Here is a 19361-nt window from a genome sequence, read left to right as displayed (position 1 = left end):
ATCGAAAAAAAAAATATTTTCAACTTTCATTCGATTCGATCATTTAGATCGAATAAACGGGATAATCGAACATTTTTATTGTACCATGCAGGGCTGTGGAGTCGGAGTTGGAGTCGGAGTCGTGGAGTCGGGCAATTCTGGGTGCCTGGAGTCGGAGTCGGGAAAAAATGCACCGACTCCGACTCCTAATGAATTTGTAACTGTAATTAAAATAGAAAATATGATAAAATGTTCTATTTCTCAGATAATAGTCATTAAAAATAATGTATATATACAGTAATAGCTGTGCTTAGTCCACAAAAATGAAATAAACCAATCAAAATTAGTTACTTGTGCTGCTTCAATAAAGCAGTCCCCGTATTTTTAAGGTTAGATATACATATCTGATTGTGACTGTATATATGATGCGTACACAGGAATCTCTTATATATACTAAATAACATCTATGCTGTAAGAATAAAGCCTGATGTGTAGCCGTGTCACTAATAGAGATGGTCAACGAGATGGAAATAATTCTGCATTGATGCTGATTTATGCAAATGTATGCACTCCCTTTGCTGATGAAATCAAATAAATTGATATGTTGTTAAAATTTGGTTTGGTGACTACAAATTAAAGGGTACCTGAGACGGATGAAAAGTAAAGTTTTATACATACCTGGGGCTTCCTCCAGCCCCCTTCAGGCTAATCAGTCCCTCGCTGTCCTCCACCACCCGGATCTTCTGCTATGAGTCCTGGTAATTCAGCCAGTCAGCGCTGTCCGGCCGCATGCCGCTCCCACAGCCAGGAACATTCTGCACCTGCGCAATAGTGCTGCACAGGTGTAGTATGCTCCTGGCGGCGGAGTGTGTGCATGCGCACTACGCCTGACTGGCTCAAGTACCTGGACTCATAGCAGAAGATCCAGGTGGCGGAGGAGGACAACGAGGGACTGATTATCCTGAAGGCGGCTGGAGGAAGCCCCAGGTATGTATAAAACTTTAATTTCATCTGTTTCAGGTTTACTTTGTTACACAGTAGTACTATACTCTACATATGCACTCCCCACAGAGCTGCAGGGAATCCACTGAGAATGCTGTGCACATTGAACACAGAGGTGTTGTCTGTTTACAATCTCCTCATTCCCCTGCAGAGTACCTGCACATCATTCTTACATGTACCCACACTTACATTGCCTAGGGCCTGATAGATGTTCTTTGTTCCGGTTGTACCTTTTACAAGTACTCTTACCAAGGACTAGTTTTAGTCTAAAGGGAATAAATATAGTAGTCTACATATCCTTCTCACTTCAGTTGTCTTGTAAAATTCCTAAGCGTTGGCAGTTAAGAGACGAATTTCATGTTACATACTTTTAATCAACAAGATTGTAATATGCAAATTAGAGGAGTCGGAGTCGAGGAGTCGGAGTCGGTGGAATCCTAAACTGAGGAGTCGGAGTCGGTGGATTTTTGGACCGACTCCACAGCCCTGGTACCATGTATGGCCACCATAAGCACAGAAGTTATCCAGGTATTTATTACTCTTATTTTAAAACCTATTAGGGGGCGATTAGAGAACTGAAATTTGCCTCTGAACTCAGATTGTATTACTGAGGCTGGTCAAATAGCGTAAATACAATCTATGTATGACTTTATGTCCTTTCTACTTTATCTCAAATCAACAGTTTTTTCGGCAACTGGGTTTTTAATTGCTGACGGTAAAATGTCACCAAGTGGCCACCGCTGGTGACAAGGGTCAGGCCCAGCAAGTTCCGCCAATCACCACTTACTTTCCCATCAGGTTTCATGGCGATTGACGCAACAGAACGGACCGCACGGGCTCAAATCAGATTTCCACCAGTTTTTATGGAAATCGAAGGACCTCTCTGCTTTCCTGCTGGATTATTAATGCTTCATATGGCAAGAACTGTGCAGCCCTCTACTGCCCCCTGCTGGGCGAAGTCAATGTGCTCCTGATGGGGCTTTCAACCAATAAGCAGTCAGAAGTCAATGTCTGCCCTTGAAGAGAGGGCAGCGAGAACCATGGAGGAGGGAAGCATTACCTTGTGTTTAGGACATCTTAAGGAGAAGTTCTCTTCATTTAATATGCAGCCTGAAATAAAGAAAAACAAAAAAAACTAAATAAATTAAAGGGTAACTCTAACATGCATCTTATTGTGTAACCTTTTGGACACTTCGTGTTGTAAATCCTATGCCGCACTTGTGGCTAAGCTTGATGCGACAGGATTTACGCCACCTGCCATTTTCGCTCCCGACGCGATCGTGCGCACCTGAGAGGGGAGACTAAGCTGTCACATGACATCTCCCCTCAGTGATCAGTCGCGATTGGCTCCTGATCACGTGATCACTATGATCGCCGGTGGATCGTAGTGATCACTATAAGAGCAGCGGCGGTTGGGGGAGGGGGTGTGTGTGGCAGAAGAGGATCCACTCACCTTTCTGATGTTCCCCCGGAGATTGTCGCTCCCCTCTGCTCTGGCCGGCATCCCCACTCGCTCTGACGTGTCGTGTCGCAGCTTGATGATGTCATCAAGCCGCGACACGGAACGTAACGGCAGAGTGATTAAGGATGCCGGCCAGAGCGGAGGGGACTAGAGCTGCGCATTGGTGGAGCCTGGGAGGTGAGTAAAGGCTGCTGGCAATACAGGGTACACCTGGCCACACAGGGGACACCATACCCAGCCATCTATGGTGGGGATCCGGCTGCCTGACCCCCCCAAATGCCCGTCCCCCCTCACCGCATGCAAAATCGCCTGGACCTTAAGGGGAGTTAGGCAGCCGGTCCCCAAGCGATTTTTGCCTGTAATGGAAACAGGCACTTGGAAATACATTGCTATGCGAATATGCGTGCAGCTAACACCTAACACTAACCTTCCTACCCCTAACACAAACCCTCCTACCCCGACACCTAACACTAACCCTCCTACCCCGACACCTAACACTAACCCTCCTACACCAACACCTCACACTAACCCTCCTACCCCGACACCTAACACTAACCCTCCTACCCCTACACCTAACACTAACCCTCCTACCCCTACACCTAACACTAACCCTCCTACACCAACACCTAACACTAACCCACCTACACCTAACACTAACCTTCCTACACCTAACACTAACCCACCTACACCTAACACTAACCTTCCTACACCTAACACTAACCCTCCTACCCCGACACCTAACACTAACCCTCCTACACCAACACCTAACACTAACCTTCCTTCCCCTACACCTAACACTAACCTCTCTACCCCTACACCTAACACTAACCTTCCTACCCCTACACCTAACACTAACCCTCCTACCCCGACACCTAACACTAACCCTCCTACCCCTACACCTAACACTAACCCTCTTACCCCTACACCTAACACTAACCCTCCTACCTCGACACCTAACACTAACCTTCCTACCCCTACACCTACCACTAACCTTCCTACACCTAACACTAACCTTCCTACCCCTACACCTAACACTAACCCTCCTACCCCGACACCTAACACTAACCTTCCTACCCCTACACCTAACACTAACCTTCCTACACCTAACACTAACCTTCCTACCCCTACACCTAACACTAACCCTCCTACCCCGACACCTAACACTAACCTTCCTACACCTACACCTAACACTAACCTCTCTACCCCTACACCTAACACTAACCTTCCTACCCCTACACCTAACACTAACCCACCTACACCTAACACTAACCTTCCTACACCTAACACTAACTCACCTACACCTAACACTAACCCACCTACCCCTACACCTAACACTAACCCACCTACCCCGCCACCTAACACTAACCCTCCTACACCAACACCTAACACTAACCCTCCTACACCGACACCTAACACTAACCCTCCTACCCCGACACCTAACACTAACCTTCCTACACCTACACCTAACACTAACCTTTCTACACCTAACACTAACCTTCCTACCCCTACACCTAACACTAACCCACCTACACCTAACACTAACCTTCCTACCCCTACACCTAACACTAACCTTCCTACACCTAACACTAACCCTCCTACCCCGACACCTAACACTAACCCTCCTACCCAGACACCTAACACTAACCCTCCTACACCGACACCTAACACTAACCTTCCTACCCCTAACACTAACCCTCCTACCCCGACACCTAACACTAACCCTCCTACACCAACACCTAACACTAACCCTCCTACCCCGACACCTAACACTAACCCTCCTACCCCGACACCTAACACTAACCCTCCTACCCCGACACCTAACACTAACCCTCCTACCCCTACACCTAACACTAACCCTCCTACACCAACACCTAACACTAACCCACCTACACCTAACACTAACCTTCCTACACCTAACACCTTCCCACCTACCCCGCCACCTAACACTAACCTTCCTACCCCTAACACTAACCCTCCTACCCCGACACCTAACACTAACCCTCCTACACCAACACCTAACACTAACCCTCCTAGCCCGACACCTAACACTAACCCTCCTACCCAGACACCTAACACTAACCCTCCTACCCCGACACCTAACACTAACCCTCCTACACCAACACCTAACACTAACCCTCCTACCCCGACACCTAACACTAACCCTCCTACCCCTACACCTAACACTAACCCTCCTACACCAACACCTAACACTAACCCACCTACACCTAACACTAACCTTCCTACACCTAACACTAACCCACCTACCCCGCCACCTAACACTAACCTTCCTACACCTAACACTAACCCTCCTACCCCGACACCTAACACTAACCCTCCTACACCAACACCTAACACTAACCCTCCTACCCCGACACCTAACACTAACCCTCCTACCCCGACACCTAACACTAACCCTCCTACCCCTACACCTAACACTAACCCTCCTGCACCAACACCTAACACTAACCCTCCTACCCCTACACCTAACACTAACCCTCCGACACCGACACCTAACACTAACCCTCCTACCCCGACACCTAACACTAACCCTCCTACCCCTACACCTAACACTAACCCTCCTACCCCTACACCTAACACTAACCCTCCTACACCAACACCTAACACTAACCCACCTACACCTAACACTAACCTTCCTACACCTAACACTAACCCACCTACCCCGCCACCTAACACTAACCTTCCTACCCCTAACACTAACCCTCCTACCCCGACACCTAACACTAACCCTCCTACACCAACACCTTACACTAACCCTCCTACCCCGACACCTAACACTAACCCTCCTACCCCGACACCTAACACTAACCCTCCTACCCCGACACCTAACACTAACCCTCCTACCCCTACACCTAACACTAACCCTCCTACACCAACACCTAACACTAACCCACCTACACCTAACACTAACCTTCCTACACCTAACACTAACCCTCCTACCCCGACACCTAACACTAACCCTCCTACACCAACACCTAACACTAACCCACCTACACCTAACACTAACCTTCCTACACCTAACACTAACCCTCCTACCCCGCCACCTAACACTAACCTTCCTACACCTACACCTAACACTAACCTTCCTACACCTAACACTAACCCTCCTACCCCGACACCTAACACTAACCTCCCTACTGATACCCCTACACCTAACACTAACCTTCCTACCAATAATATTATTATTAAGTATTTGTATAATGCCAACATCTTTCGCAGCGCTGTACAGAGTATATATAGTGTCTCTGTGGCTCAGAGGAGCTTACAATCTAGTTCCTACCATACTGATATGTCCATTGTAGTGCAGGGGTAATTTAGAGGGAAGCCAATTCACTTATCTGTTAGTTTTTATGACTTGAGAGGAAACCAGAGTGCCCAGAGGAAGCCTACGCAGACACGGGGAGAACATACAAACTCCATGCAGATCCTGCCCTGGCTGGAATATGAAACCAGGGACCCAGCGCTATCCACTAGGCCACCGATGTACCTAACACTATCCTTACACGTGTCTGAAGCTTCCTGCGCCGCTTCTTGGAGCTGCTGTATCATTAGCAACGCTCACCACTAAACGCCAAAATCAACCAGCTTGGCTCCGGCCTCCCGAACTCGACACACCACCGATATTCCCATGCCAAACACAACCTCATCGGCGCCCCACGGTGTACGGGATGACCAAGAAGTGACAGTCGCTGCAGTGCCAAAATGAACCCCTTCTCTTAGCCAACTGCCATTCGCTCCAACCCACGATCCAGGCCCAGAGCTCACTACAGGTGGAATATGGCCATGCAGGAGCCCTGAGCTGTTACTACCCAGAATCCCGCAGGGTTTGGCTCACCTGCCTCTAGGGCACATGTGTAGTGGTAGGACTGGACACATCCCTTCTGGCTGCAGCCCACTGTGGCTCCCGGTTTGTGGCACTTGGGACAGAGCTGTGGAGACAGAGAGGAAAGTCAGTGATTACAGCAGCAGGTTATCCAGGGTCAGGAATACAGCGAACATAAGGAGGAAAGCACATGATTCATCAGTATAGCACGCAGTTACCCAGAACCCTCAGCAGCCGCAGGGACGTCCCTGTGCAGACTTGTCTGAGAAACAACAACAGGCTGACAGGGGCCTAATCTGGGCTTCCCAGCATTGCTGTGCTCACAGGAGCAGGACTGTGTTATAATACGTACACACAATGCAATTGTATGACAGATTTACTGTCAGATCGATTATTCCTCACAGGTCCGATCTCATTTCAGATCGAGTTTTCGAATGATCTCTCATAGAAGTGAGCGAAAAAATTGTTCAAAAATTCGATCAGAAATCGATCTGACGGTAAATCTGTCAGAAAATTGCATTGTGTGTACCCAGCATTACTTTCCAGTCCAGTGGCTCATTATTACTGTAATTGGTTTCATTATGTCCTGCAATAGTGATTTCCAGGATAATGTAGGAGTGGCCTCTCTCAACCGGCCTGTCACCTATTTTTGCCTTTTCTCATTTAGATCAGTTCTGAGGGAGCCTTTGCTAGTTTTACCAGTAGGTGTGCTCTCTAAACTCAGCTTCCGTCAGCTCAGTGGGAGGGGCAAGCGGTGACATCACTACACTCCGATCTGTGACACAATTTTAAAAAGGGGCGTGTCTGAGACTAAGTTTGAGATGCTTAACGCCTTCAAAAAAAAGTGAGGTCCCCTATCTGCCTGATGCCCTTTAAGGTGGCCACTGACGATACAATTTGTTGGATGAATAATCGTTTACGAACGATTATTCGTATGAATGATCAGAAATGAACGTTTGGGACCACTAACAGACAAAAATCTCCTCACCAATCCAATCAGATTGACGGGATTGTTTCAAATATCGGATTGATTCAATTAATCTACTTAGATTGGTTAGGAGGTTTTCGTCTGTTCGAGGTCCCAAATGATCATTTCCAATCGTTCATGTGAATAATCGTTCATAAACGATCATTCGCCAAATTGCATCTTTAGTGGCCATCTTAAGAGCGAACTTTTAGTGCTGGAAAAATCACAGGACCATCTAACCTTGGGTTCCCTTTAAAGAGACTCCGTAACAAAAACTGCATCCTGTTTTTTATCATCCTACATGTTCCAAAAGCTATTCTAATGTGTTCTGGCTTACTGCAGCACTTTCTACTATGACAGTCTCTGTAATAAATCAATGTATCTTTCCCCTGTCAGACTTGTCGGCCTGTGTCTGGAAGGCTGCCAAGTTCTTCAGTGTTGTGGTTCTGCTATGAACTCCCCCTTTCTGGCCCCTCTATGCACACTGCCTGTGTGTTATTTAGATAAGAGAGAAGCTGCTCTAATCAGCTGGATAAATCGTCCTCTGAGCTGGCTGGGCTTTCACATACTGAGGAATTACAAACAAGGGCAAAGCTGTTTGCAGGAAGAAACAAGCAGCCTGAAACTTCAGTGCATGAGAACAGGGGGAAAGAAACACACAAATGATCTCTTGAGATTCAAAAGGAATGCTGTATACAGCCTGCTTGTGTATGGATGTATTTTCTATGTGTGGACATACTGTACATCAATCTACTTCCTGTTTTGGTGGCCATTTTGTTTGTTTACAAACAAACTTTTTAAAACAGTTTTTAACCACTTTTAATGCGGCGAGGAGCGGCGAAATTGTGTCAGAGGGTAATAGGAGATGTCCCCTAACGCACTGGTATGTTTACTTTTGTGCGATTTTAACAATACAGATTCTCTTTAAAGCACACTGATGGTGAGATATGGAGGCTGCCATATTTATTTCCTATTAAACAATGCAGATTGCCTGGCTGTCCTGCTGATCTTTCATGCATCAGCTGTATTTCCATGTAGTACGACGAGGGCTCAGATGCATGATCTGTTCATAGTACTGTATCTGTGGGGCCTCATACTATATGGCAGTGGTAAAACGGGATGTGTGAATATGCCCTTAAAGGACCTCTGTTGCGAAAATCTTAAAAATTAAAATACATGTAAACACATACAAATAAGAAGCACGTTTCTTCCAGAGTAAAATGAGCCATAAATGACTTTTCTCCTATGTTCCTGTCACTTACAGTAGGTAGTAGAACTCTGACAGAAGCGACAGGTTTTGGACTAGCCCATCTTCTAATAGGTGGGTTCTCAGGGTTTTCTTTATTTTAAAAGCACTTAGTGAATGGCAGTTGCTCCGTCCAAACCAAGAAGTGTACGGTGAGCAGGAAGGCTGGCCGACATCTTTGTATAAATCTTTTTCAGGGAATGTCTTATAAAGAATAAAGGCCATGCTGAGAATCCCCCAGGAAGAGATGGACTAACCCGAAACCTGTCAGTAATGTCAACCTACTGTAAGTGACAGCAACATAGGAGAGAAGCAATGTATGGCTCATTTTTACTCTGGAAGAAACGTACTTCTTATTTGTATGCGTTTTAAATTTCAAGATTTTCACAACAGTTCCGCTTTAAGCCGGGTACACACATAGCATTTTGATTGGCCAATCACTGACCAACTTTACCACCTCTCTGTAGTGTGAGGGCAAGCAGACTGCTATTGCTTAATAGGGAAATAATTATGGCAACCTCCATATCCCTCTAGCTCCAGGTGTGCTTTAAAGGGAACCCGACATTAGATGGATATGGAGGCTGCCATATTAATTTCCTTTTAAACAATGCACATTGCCTGGCTGGCCTGCTGATCTCCTGCCTCTAATACTTTTTAGCCACAGCCCCTGACAAAGCATGCAGCAGATCAGGCGCTCTGACTGAAGTGTGACTGGATTGGAAACAGATGCTTGTTTCAGGTGTGTGATTCAGACACTACTGCAGACAAAGAGATCAGCAGGAGAGCCAGGCAACTGGTATTGTTTAAAGTGGACCTGAACTCTTGCACAGGACACAAGGAAAACATAACAGAAATGCAATCTGTATGTATTTAAATAGTTTAGCCTGTTATTCCTCCTCATTTGTGTCCAATCACTAGTTGTAATTTGATCTCTCCCCTGTGTCACATAACTGCCTATGGCAGATAAGCTCATTTGAAAGCACAGGATGTAAATAATATGCCTGCTTCCATGAATCAGGAAGTAGAAACTGTGCAGGGGAGGGAGGGAAACAAAATAGATACAAAAAAATAGTAATATTTATTAAAAATAAAGAAAAATATTTACCCCCCCCCCCCCCCAAAAAAAAATAAACATCTGGGGGAGTGATCCGACCCCACCAACCGAGAGCTCTGTTGGTGGGGAGAAAAGGGGGGCGGAATCACTTTTGTGCTGTGTTGTGCGACCCTGCAGCTTGGCCTTAAAGCTGCAGTGGCCTAGTATACAAAAGAAGGCCTGGTCTTTACGAGGGTTTAACACTGTGGTCCTCAAGAGGTTAAAGGGCTATATTGTGAATCCAACTATCTTGATTTTTCATTATTGACATTAGATGAAGGTTCCTCATATCTCTAGAAGGAATTGAGTCATGTGACCAGTGCCGGACGCTCTCAGCACCGTACGGCCGCTCGGTTAGCTTGCCAGGGTGACACTTCTGCCGGGTAGTTATCATGTGACCAGCGCCGGACGCTCTCAGCACCGTACGGCCGCTCGGTTAGCTTGCCAGGGTGACACTTCTGCCGGGTAGTTGTGTAATTGGCTCGGGCCCCTCAGGCTCCCCCAGGGATTATATCTGGGACATCGTCTGCGTTCTCCAGGCTTACTAAACAGAGCGCAGAAGGACTCCGCACCTGAAGCAGCCGGAAGTCTCCAGGGCGATGGATTCTGCTTATGAGGCTAAAACGTCTTCTCCTGGCTGCTGACACAAAGCAGGTGACGCTGGTGTCACATCCAGGGAACAAAGAGAGACAATCGTGGGCCTGGAGGCCGTGTGACCCACACATGCAAGACATCCATTCCCCGACTCCATGCCTGCTAACAAATAACGAGATTCCCTCACATGTGACTGCGCTAAGGGCTGCGGCCGCTAGAAACTGCAATCACTGAGGGCTTTTTGTGCCGATTTTAACAGCGTTTTCCAGAGCTATTTCCGGTGACTTTAAAGCGCTTTTGAATTTAATGATAGAGATTTGTACAGCGATTGCCTTTTTTGGTTCTGGGTAGTAAAAGCGCTGCAAGATCGCAATGGACAGCGATTTAAAAGCGGTTTTGCAGTGAGCCTATAGTTTGTAATGAAGCGCAATCGCTCCAAAAAATGCTTCAGAACCTGCAATTGCGATTTGGGATTTTTGTTTCAGGGTCTTCGGAGACAACAGACTACGGTTTGCATAACATCTGTTTTAATATAGTGACATTACAATGTCAGGCGGGGAGTGTTCTGCTATACTGTTGTTATATCTCTCTACAGCATGTATGTTGTTCAGTTAATGTGCAGCACTGCCACCCTGTGGTCCTTTTCTGTAACACCCCTTTTCCATTATGTAAATACTCCCCCTCCTACTTTCTGTTGGCAGTCACACTCCGCAGTGCATTCTGGGAAAGTATCTGAGGTAACTGTTTGCAGAGGTTGGGGGGGAGGGGGGGGGGGGGGCGGACACACACAGTTTTTTTATGTATGTATCGCCCAGCATCATATGTGTATTGTTCCTCTAATAAACGTGGACGTGATTATCTAGATACAAGTGTCTGGATTGGTCCTGCTATCTGCCTGCAGTGATCATATCGGTGAATCTGCCTGTTCATAAGGTGGCATAACCGAGCACCAGGATGACCAAATCAAGAACTGAAGTCAGAATTACCGCCACTGACTTTCATTAGCGTAGCGATTTTGGAATCGCCGGCAGTAGTGGGTGGTAGCTGGATCACATGTACTGTAGGGTAAGCCCAAAACCTGCCAACCAATTCAAACAGATTGATGGATTGATCAAAAAAAAACAGATCAATTCCATTACCGTGATCTTATTGGATTGGTTTTTGGGGTGTTAATGGGCACGGCCAATCGATTAGTGCGGTGATTGGAAACAATCAAATATCAGAGGGATTGTATCGTTAATGGTCACTTTTAAAGTGTCAGGTGTGGAGACCTGCCCAGAGCTGCAGGCTGCACTCCTTAGAGACTTTCCCTATAGGCCTCAGGCTAAATAGCATCAGTGAAGCAGCTGTGGTATTGCTTGTTATGCATAACACACGCCTATCTTATACAATACTACCCATCCTGTGCCTGCCTAGCCAGGACTGCACCGGCAAGTTCCTATATAAACGGAACCTAAAGTGAGAGGTATATGGAGGCTGTCATATTAATTTCCAATGCAGATTGCCCGGCTGTCCTGCTGATCCTCACCCTCTAATACATTTAGCCATAGCCCCTGAACAAGCATGCAGATCAGGTGTTTCTGACTGAAGTGTGACAAGATTAGCTGCATGCTTGTCTCTGGTGTGTGACTCAGACTACTGCAGCCAAAGAGATCAGCAGGGCAGCCAGGCAACTGGTATTGTTTAACAGGAAATAAATATGGTAGCCTCCATATCCCTCTCACTTCAAGTTCCCTTTAAAAGGCAGAGGCTGCTTGGAAGGCAGAATACTAGTCTATCAGCGTTCCAAACCCCTCCCCTCCTCAGCATTCACATAACTAGCCAACCAATCACAATCCTTGCCTGCTCTGTGTAGGGCTGATTAATCGGATCAGGTGTGGAGAACACTGCAGCAATCAGTGAGAATCCTTATTCACTGAACACCCTGACATTAAAGTGGTTTTAAACTCACATTTATTATTGTAATAAAATGATTCTTCAGTCACAACTGTGTATGTGCTATATAATCAGATCTCTGAGAAAAAAATATACATCCTACTGATAGCCAGAGGCCGATTCCAAGCTCAAAATCAATCTGCGTCTATCGGAAGCAGATCGGACATGCTGAAATATATCGATCGAAAAACTATCATTCCATGTGTATGTCCTTTGGATTCATTTGCGATCAATAACCACCCGGAAAAACAATTGGAAATCTGACCGGAATTTGAAAAAAAAAAAAACATACGTGTGATTGCTAGACCTGAATATTGATCTGATCGCTCACTCGGATAGGATCTGATCTGAAAACTGAATAGTGCGCATCAGGCTTTGGCTATAGAATGTAATGCTCTACACAGGAAATATATAGCTATCTATAATCCTCCATCCTCCACCCCATAATAATATATGCAGACACACTGGACCTTATTCAAGAGAAACTGTAGCCAACAATTGAACTTCATCCCAATCAGTAGCTGATTCCCAGGAGAAATGTATTCCTTTTCTCAAACAGATCATCAGGGGGTCTGTATGACTGATATTGTGGTGAAACCCCTCCACAGTGTGATGTCAGGACCATGGTCCTGACTAGAGCAGGGACAAGGTCCTCCAGCACCCAAGGCTGAGATACCAAAGTGCCCATCCATCCCTGCCACCCCAACCGTCACACACTGATTGCTATTACACTAAGAGGCCCCTCCCCCATCCCTCCCACCCCAGCCACACACTGATTACTATTAGACTAAGAGACGCCCCAGGACCCCCAACACCTTAATCTCTAGTTATCTGGCTTGCAGTCGCTATGTATCCCCTTTTCTTATTTCTCTCTGCTTCAAACACAATAGGGGAATGATAGCTGAGTGAGTTGTGCACCCCCTCCTACACTGCATCCTGAGGCTGGAGCCTCTATTGCCTCGGCCCCGCCCTGTGCCCCCTCCTACACTGCGCCCCGAGGCTGGAGCCTCTCTCGCCTCTGCCCGCCCTGCACCCCCTCCTACACTGCGCACTGAGGCTGGAGCCTCTCTCACCTCTGCCCCTCCCTGCACCCCCTCCTACACTGCGCCCTAAGGCAGGAGCCTCTCTCGCTTCTGCCTCGGCCCTGGTCCTGACATCACCCTGTGGAAGCCGTGTTGCATTGTGGGAAATAACAGTTGTTTTTTTTTCATGTCTGCCACTAGTAAAGATGACCTGCAGGCCGATTGTGGATAAAACAACACAAACAACTTACATGGCAAATATGAATCATTTCCTGATTTCTCATCTATTTTTTTAACTTCTGACTTTGCAACGTATTGATTTATCTCCCCCCCCCGCCCCTTCAATTCCTTTTTTCTCCTAAGTTTACTCCAAGGAGTTAATTTTTCATATTCTGAACTGTTCAGCACTCTGCAAATTGAAAAAGTACCGAAAAGCTCTGTCAGAATTATTCTGAGTATTTTATAGCTTGCTGGTGGCTTAAACAATATTTTATTGATAAGGTGTGAAAAGATCGCCTAGGAGAAATCTTTGGAATTGCATATGTGCCAGTACAGTGTCAGTTAGAACTGGTCCCGAGATTATGGCCATTTTATAGCTTGCAGGACCCATGTGCTGCCAGCAGGTGGCAGAATAGCTATTATGATGCCCGTGTATGAGTGGCTTAGGCCTAGGATTGTGCAGAAGCCTGCAGTAGATCCACAGTGATCACCCTGCACAGGCCTTTCATGCAGTCACCCCTCATATGTTCTGCGCCAAATCTTAGAATCCTTTTTATACAGGATTTTTTCCCCAAGATTTCAGCTTTCAATATCTTGCCAAGTATTTTTCTGATGACATAACTGGACAAGGTTACACAAGGTACAAGGGGCGTGCATCATCAGGCCCAAATTATGTCAGCTGCTCCCAGCTCCCAGCAAGCAATGACCAGGCAGCGCCTGCAGCCAGGGGGCGCTGTGCACTCTAATACGTGAGTCCCCCAAAACCTTCCAAGAACTTCTTACAGGGAAGGTTGTGCGTTTTGTTATTTCGCTGAACAAGAATTGGCTTATTTAGAAGGTCGCTCCACCCTAAACCGATATTTCAGGTGTGGGTGGTGGTTAGCGGTTGATGACTCATCCAATGTGTTCTTGTAGCCCTCAGGGCCTCTATTGGCAGGATCTGAACACCAGCGTTTCTAGGGTGAGGTACCAGGGCGATCCCACTGCTACAGTCCCTGCGAGATCTAAAGAGCTAGCTGATAATTCAGCTACAAGTCATCCATTGAAGGGATCCTGGAGTGAGAGGGATATGGAGGCGGCCATGTTTATTTCCTGTTAAACAATACCAGTTGCCTGGCAGCCCTGCTGATCTCTTTCAGTGGCCCCAACCGTCCCGGTTTCATCGGGACGGTCCCGATTTGGGGGGCTTCTGTCCCGGCCGCTGGGCAAGGGGAAAAAAAAACGGATCGAGGCACCAGCCGCGGGGGATGCCGTATGCTATGCGGGATGGGTGGCCGCTATTTCTCCCTCCCTCCCTCCTAATGTGCCCCCCAGTGTGTCAGCCCTGCCTGCAGAGTTAAATGCGCAGCGGAGCGGAGTGGGCTGTCATTAATCTTACCATTGCCTCACCGTACCGGGATCTGGCTCTTCTAGGCTTCCTGCTTCCTGTGATGTCACAGGAAGCCGAGAAGACCAGATGAGATCCCGGTCCGGGTGCCTCGATCAGACCACGGGGCTGGTGCCTCGATCAGTTTTTTTTCTCCCCTCCTCCTCACCCACGGGCACCCCCCCCCCCCCCCCCCCTTCGGGAGTAATAGTAATTAATAATAAAATAAAAATATATTTTTTTAAATTGGTGGGTGTGACTAGGGGGTGTGGTTAGGGTGTGTGGCCTAAGTGTCCCGTTTTCTGAAATTAAAATGTTGGGAGGTATGCTCTTTGGCTGCGGTAGTGTCTGAATCACAACCCTGAAACAAGCATGCAGCTAATCCAGTCTGACTTCAGTCAGAGCACCTGACCTGCATGCTTGTTCAGGGGATAGTTTTAGAGACTCAGGATCAGCAGGAGAGTCAGGCAATCTGCATTGTTTAACCTCCCTGGCGGTATGATTATTTCCAGATTTTAGGGTCTTTTCAGCACGTTTCAGACCCTAAAATCAGGGGAAAAAATGATGCTGCCAGAATGTCTGCGAAAGCCCCTGCTCTCACTCACCTCCCTGGGCCCCAGCGCTGCAATTTTCCCTCCGTCCTTCGGGTGGCACTGTAACTCTGTAGTAAGATCACTGACAGTGATCTCACCAGAGAGACTCAGACTCTCGGAGGACAGGAAGGAGAACGGCTACCGATGTCTGGATCCCCCGGGAGGTGAGTAAAAATGCCCGCTGCGCTATACTCTGCAATGAGCTCCCAGCGGCTAGCCTGAGCTACACTCAGGATTACTACCAGGGAGGTTAACAGGAAATAAATAAGGCCTCTTTTCCATGGCCAGTTGATCTGTGTGCTCAGCTGTGTGGTCAGCTCAGTTACCAGGCAGCAGTTAGCAGTTACCAGGCAGCAGTGAGCAGTTACCAGGCAGCAGCGAGCAGTTACCAGGCAGCAGCGAGCAGTTACCAGGCAGCAGCGAGCAGTTACCAGGCAGCAGCGAGCAGTTACCAGGCAGCAGCGAGCAGTTACCAGGCAGCAGCGAGCAGTTACCAGGCAGCAGCGAGCAGTTACCAGGCAGCAGCGAGCAGTTACCAGGCAGCAGCGAGCAGTTACCAGGCAGCAGCGAGCAGTTGCCAGGCAGCAGCGGGCAGTTGCCAGGCTGCAGCGGGCAGTTGCCAGGCAGCAGCGGGCAGTTGCCAGGCAGCAGCGAGCAGTTACCAGGCAGCAGCGAGCAGTTACCAGGCAGCAGCGAGCAGTTACCAGCAGTTGCCAGGCAGCAGTTAGCAGTTACCAGGCTGCAGCGAGCAGTTGTGAGAGTTTGAAAGGCATTTCACTGCCTATCAACTGCTCCTGAAAAAGAGGCCTAAGTCAGCCTTCCTATCCCTCTCCCCTCAGGCTCCCCATGGACCCCATAGAGCCATCTTGTCCGCTCACTGTCCCCCCTTTCCACCGCTGTGCCCCGGGGAAGTTATTCGAGCACCTTTGTTGATTGACTTTTCGGTCCTCCCAGCGCAGGCTTTGGAAGGACTTGCCTCCCTGAGTATGTCAGAGGATGAGCGGATTTGTTATTCGCAAACACATGCCTGGTCTCGCACATGCTCAGTACGGACACGCCCGTCTTCAGTGAGGGCTTTTCGAAGACTTACGCTGAGTCCCAAAGGTGCGGATTCTGAATGGGGGACAGCGGTGAAACGAGGACACAGAGAGAGGAATGGGGAGGCTCTACGGCATCTAGAGCCTTCCCATGTCTTATGTATCTAAGTTTCTTTTTTTTTTTTTACATCACTTCAGGTCTGCTTTAAATAAGAATGTACTTTAAAGTATATCACAGGTTCCCAGCTCCTCACTGCCAACAGCCTGAACACGCCTCCACTCCTACTGCCAGGACATCCCACAGAGGTCACATGGCAATGCCAGTGACACAGGGAATGTCAGAGGGGGTGGGTCTAACAAAATAGGTGGCCCATCATAAGGGAGGCGTGGCATGTCCCAGCAGTCCCCACAAGAGAGAGGGCGGGGTTTATGTAGTGCGCTTAGGCAGAGCAGAAAGGTTCTGATTACAGTAGGAATCTGATGACCTGTGATTGGCCACTTTCTTTTACTGATAATACTTATGGTCTTTTGGCGCCTATATTTTGTAGAACTCACAACCGCAATGATAAAAGCAGAAACAGATCATCTTCCTTACTGGATCAGGTATCATCTTCTCATATCTAGCGGTCATAGAAATGAGGAGATGTCCTTCAACGCTAAGAAACCATCCAGTTTGCCATAACTACTTCCTGTGGTGAGACAGTCCATACTTTAACTAGACTCGCTTTGAAGATTTCCTTTCCTCCATATACAGTTTATGGGTAACAAAAAGCTCATCTGCCAAGCTTTTGTATTGCCCTCCAAACTAGATAAGCTCAGTTTGCCCAACCTTTCTTGGTAAGAGAGACCTTTCACCATTAGATTTACATGCTTCCTTTAGTTTGGTGCCCTAAACGGTATCCCATACTCCATTTGTGGCCTCACAGGTGATTTATACAGAGGGAGTAGTGTGTGCCCCTCCCCCTGCATCATGCTCCACCCCCCGCATTATCCCATACTCCAGATGTGGCATCACAAGTGATTTATACAGAGGCAGTAGTGTGTGCCCCTTCCCCGCATCATGTCCCCGCCCCCAGCATTATCCCATACTCCAGATGTGGCATCACAAGTGATTTATACAGAGGGAGTAGTGTGTGCCCCTCCCCCTGTATCATGTCCCCGCCCCTGTATTATCCCATACTCCAGATGTGGCCTCACAGGTGATTTATACAGAGGGAGTAGTGTGTGCCCCTCCCCTGCATCATGTCCCCCGCCCCCAGCATTATCCCATACTCCAGATGTGGCATCACAAGTGATTTATACAGAGGGAGTAGTGTGTGCCCCTCCCCCTGTATCATGTCCCCGCCCCTGTATTATCCCATACTCCAGATGTGGCCTCACATGTGATTTATACAGAGGCAGTAGTGTGTGCCCCTCCCCCTGCATCATGCTCCTCCCCCCGTATTATCCCATACTCCAGATGTGGCATCACAAGTGATTTATACAGAGGCAGTAGTGTGTGCCCCTCCCCCTGCATCATGCTCCTCCCCTCGCATGATCCCATACTCCAGATGTGGCCTCACAAGTGATTTATACAGAGGGAGAAGTGTGTGCCCCTCCCCCTGTATCATGCCCCCGCCCCCCGCATTATCCCATACTCCAGATGTGGCATCACAGGTGATTTATACAGAGGGAGTAGTGTGTGCCCCTCCCCCTGCATCATGCTCCTCCCCCCAGCATTATCCCATACTCCAGATGTGGCATCACAAGTGATTTATACAGAGGGAGTAGTGTTTGCTCCTCCCCCTGTATCATGTCCCCGCCCCCGTATTATCCCATACTCCAGATGTGGCATCACAAGTGATTTATACAGAGGGAGTAGTGTGTGCCCCTCCCCCTGCATCATGCTCCTCCCCCCACATTATCCCATACTCCAGATGTGGCCTCACAGGTGATTTATACAGAGGGAGTAGTGTGTGCCCCTCCCCCTGTATCATGTCCCCGCCCCCCGCATTATCCCATACTCCAGATGTGGCCTCACAGGTGATTTATACAGAGGGAGTAGTGTTTGCTCCTCCCCCTGTATCATGTCCCCGCCCCCGTATTATCCCATACTCCAGATGTGGCATCACAAGTGATTTATACAGAGGGAGTAGTGTGTGCCCCTCCCCCTGCATCATGCTCCTCCCCCCACATTATCCCATACTCCAGATGTGGCCTCACAGGTGATTTATACAGAGGGAGTAGTGTGTGCCCCTCCCCCTGCATCATGTCTCCTCCCCCCGCATTATCCCATACTCCAGATGTGGCCTCACAGGTGATTTATACAGAGGGAGTAGTGTGTGCCCCTCCCCCTGTATCATGTCCCCGCCCCCCGCATTATCCCATACTCCAGATGTGGCCTCACAAGTGATTTATACAGAGGGAGAAGTATACTAGCATCTCATGATTTTATTTCCCTTTTTATCTCAGAATTGTATTTGCTTTAGCTGCTGGTGCTTGGCATTGCATGCAGTTACCAAGCTTGCTATCAATCAGTATTCCCAAGTCCTTCTCCAAGTCTGAAGTTCCCAGCTGTATGCCCCTTATTCCATATGGTGCTGTAGTGTTGGCATGTCCAAGATGCATGGCCTTACACTTATCAATATTAAAATGTCATCTGCTATGTGCAGGTTTCTGAAATCCTGTTGTAATATGTCACTATCCTACTTAGTGTTGATAATTCTGCATAATCAACATGAAAGATTAAAAAAAAAATTGCAGAAGGTATTTGCAGTAATTCAGGATGGAGTGAACATATGACCTCTACCACAATGCATCACTGCTAAATATGCAAATTATCCTTTGTTGTCCCTGTAAACTAACCACTAGGGATAATCAATTAGATGCAAATGCTTCCAAAATTAAGCAAATTATTATGCAAATGAATGCAGTTTTAAAATGGACCAGTCAATTTAAACCCAGGTTTAAATCAATTGGTCCATTTATTTTCTGCATATATTTGCATAAAACTTGGCATCATCTGT

At 47.6% G+C, this 19361-nt stretch overlaps 1 protein-coding gene across 5 annotated transcripts in view; it reads right to left on the bottom strand.

Annotated features, from left to right (window-relative positions):
* Nucleotides 1–19361, bottom strand: part of RAI1 (retinoic acid induced 1) — a 275318-nt gene that overhangs the window by 2466 nt on the left and 253491 nt on the right. For all 5 annotated transcript variants that reach the window (XM_068243537.1, XM_068243536.1, XM_068243540.1 and 2 more), the window contains 2 exons: nt 6297–6390; nt 2042–2091 (listed from right to left, as the gene is read on the bottom strand). In XM_068243537.1, coding sequence (XP_068099638.1) covers nt 2042–2091; nt 6297–6390 — 144 coding nt within the window. The remainder of the gene's footprint in view (nt 1–2041; nt 2092–6296; nt 6391–19361) is intronic.

Source organism: Hyperolius riggenbachi, chromosome 7 (assembly GCF_040937935.1).
Source record: "Hyperolius riggenbachi isolate aHypRig1 chromosome 7, aHypRig1.pri, whole genome shotgun sequence".
Taxonomy (NCBI): domain Eukaryota; kingdom Metazoa; phylum Chordata; class Amphibia; order Anura; family Hyperoliidae; genus Hyperolius; species Hyperolius riggenbachi.
This window is presented reverse-complemented; position numbering and strand designations above follow the sequence as displayed.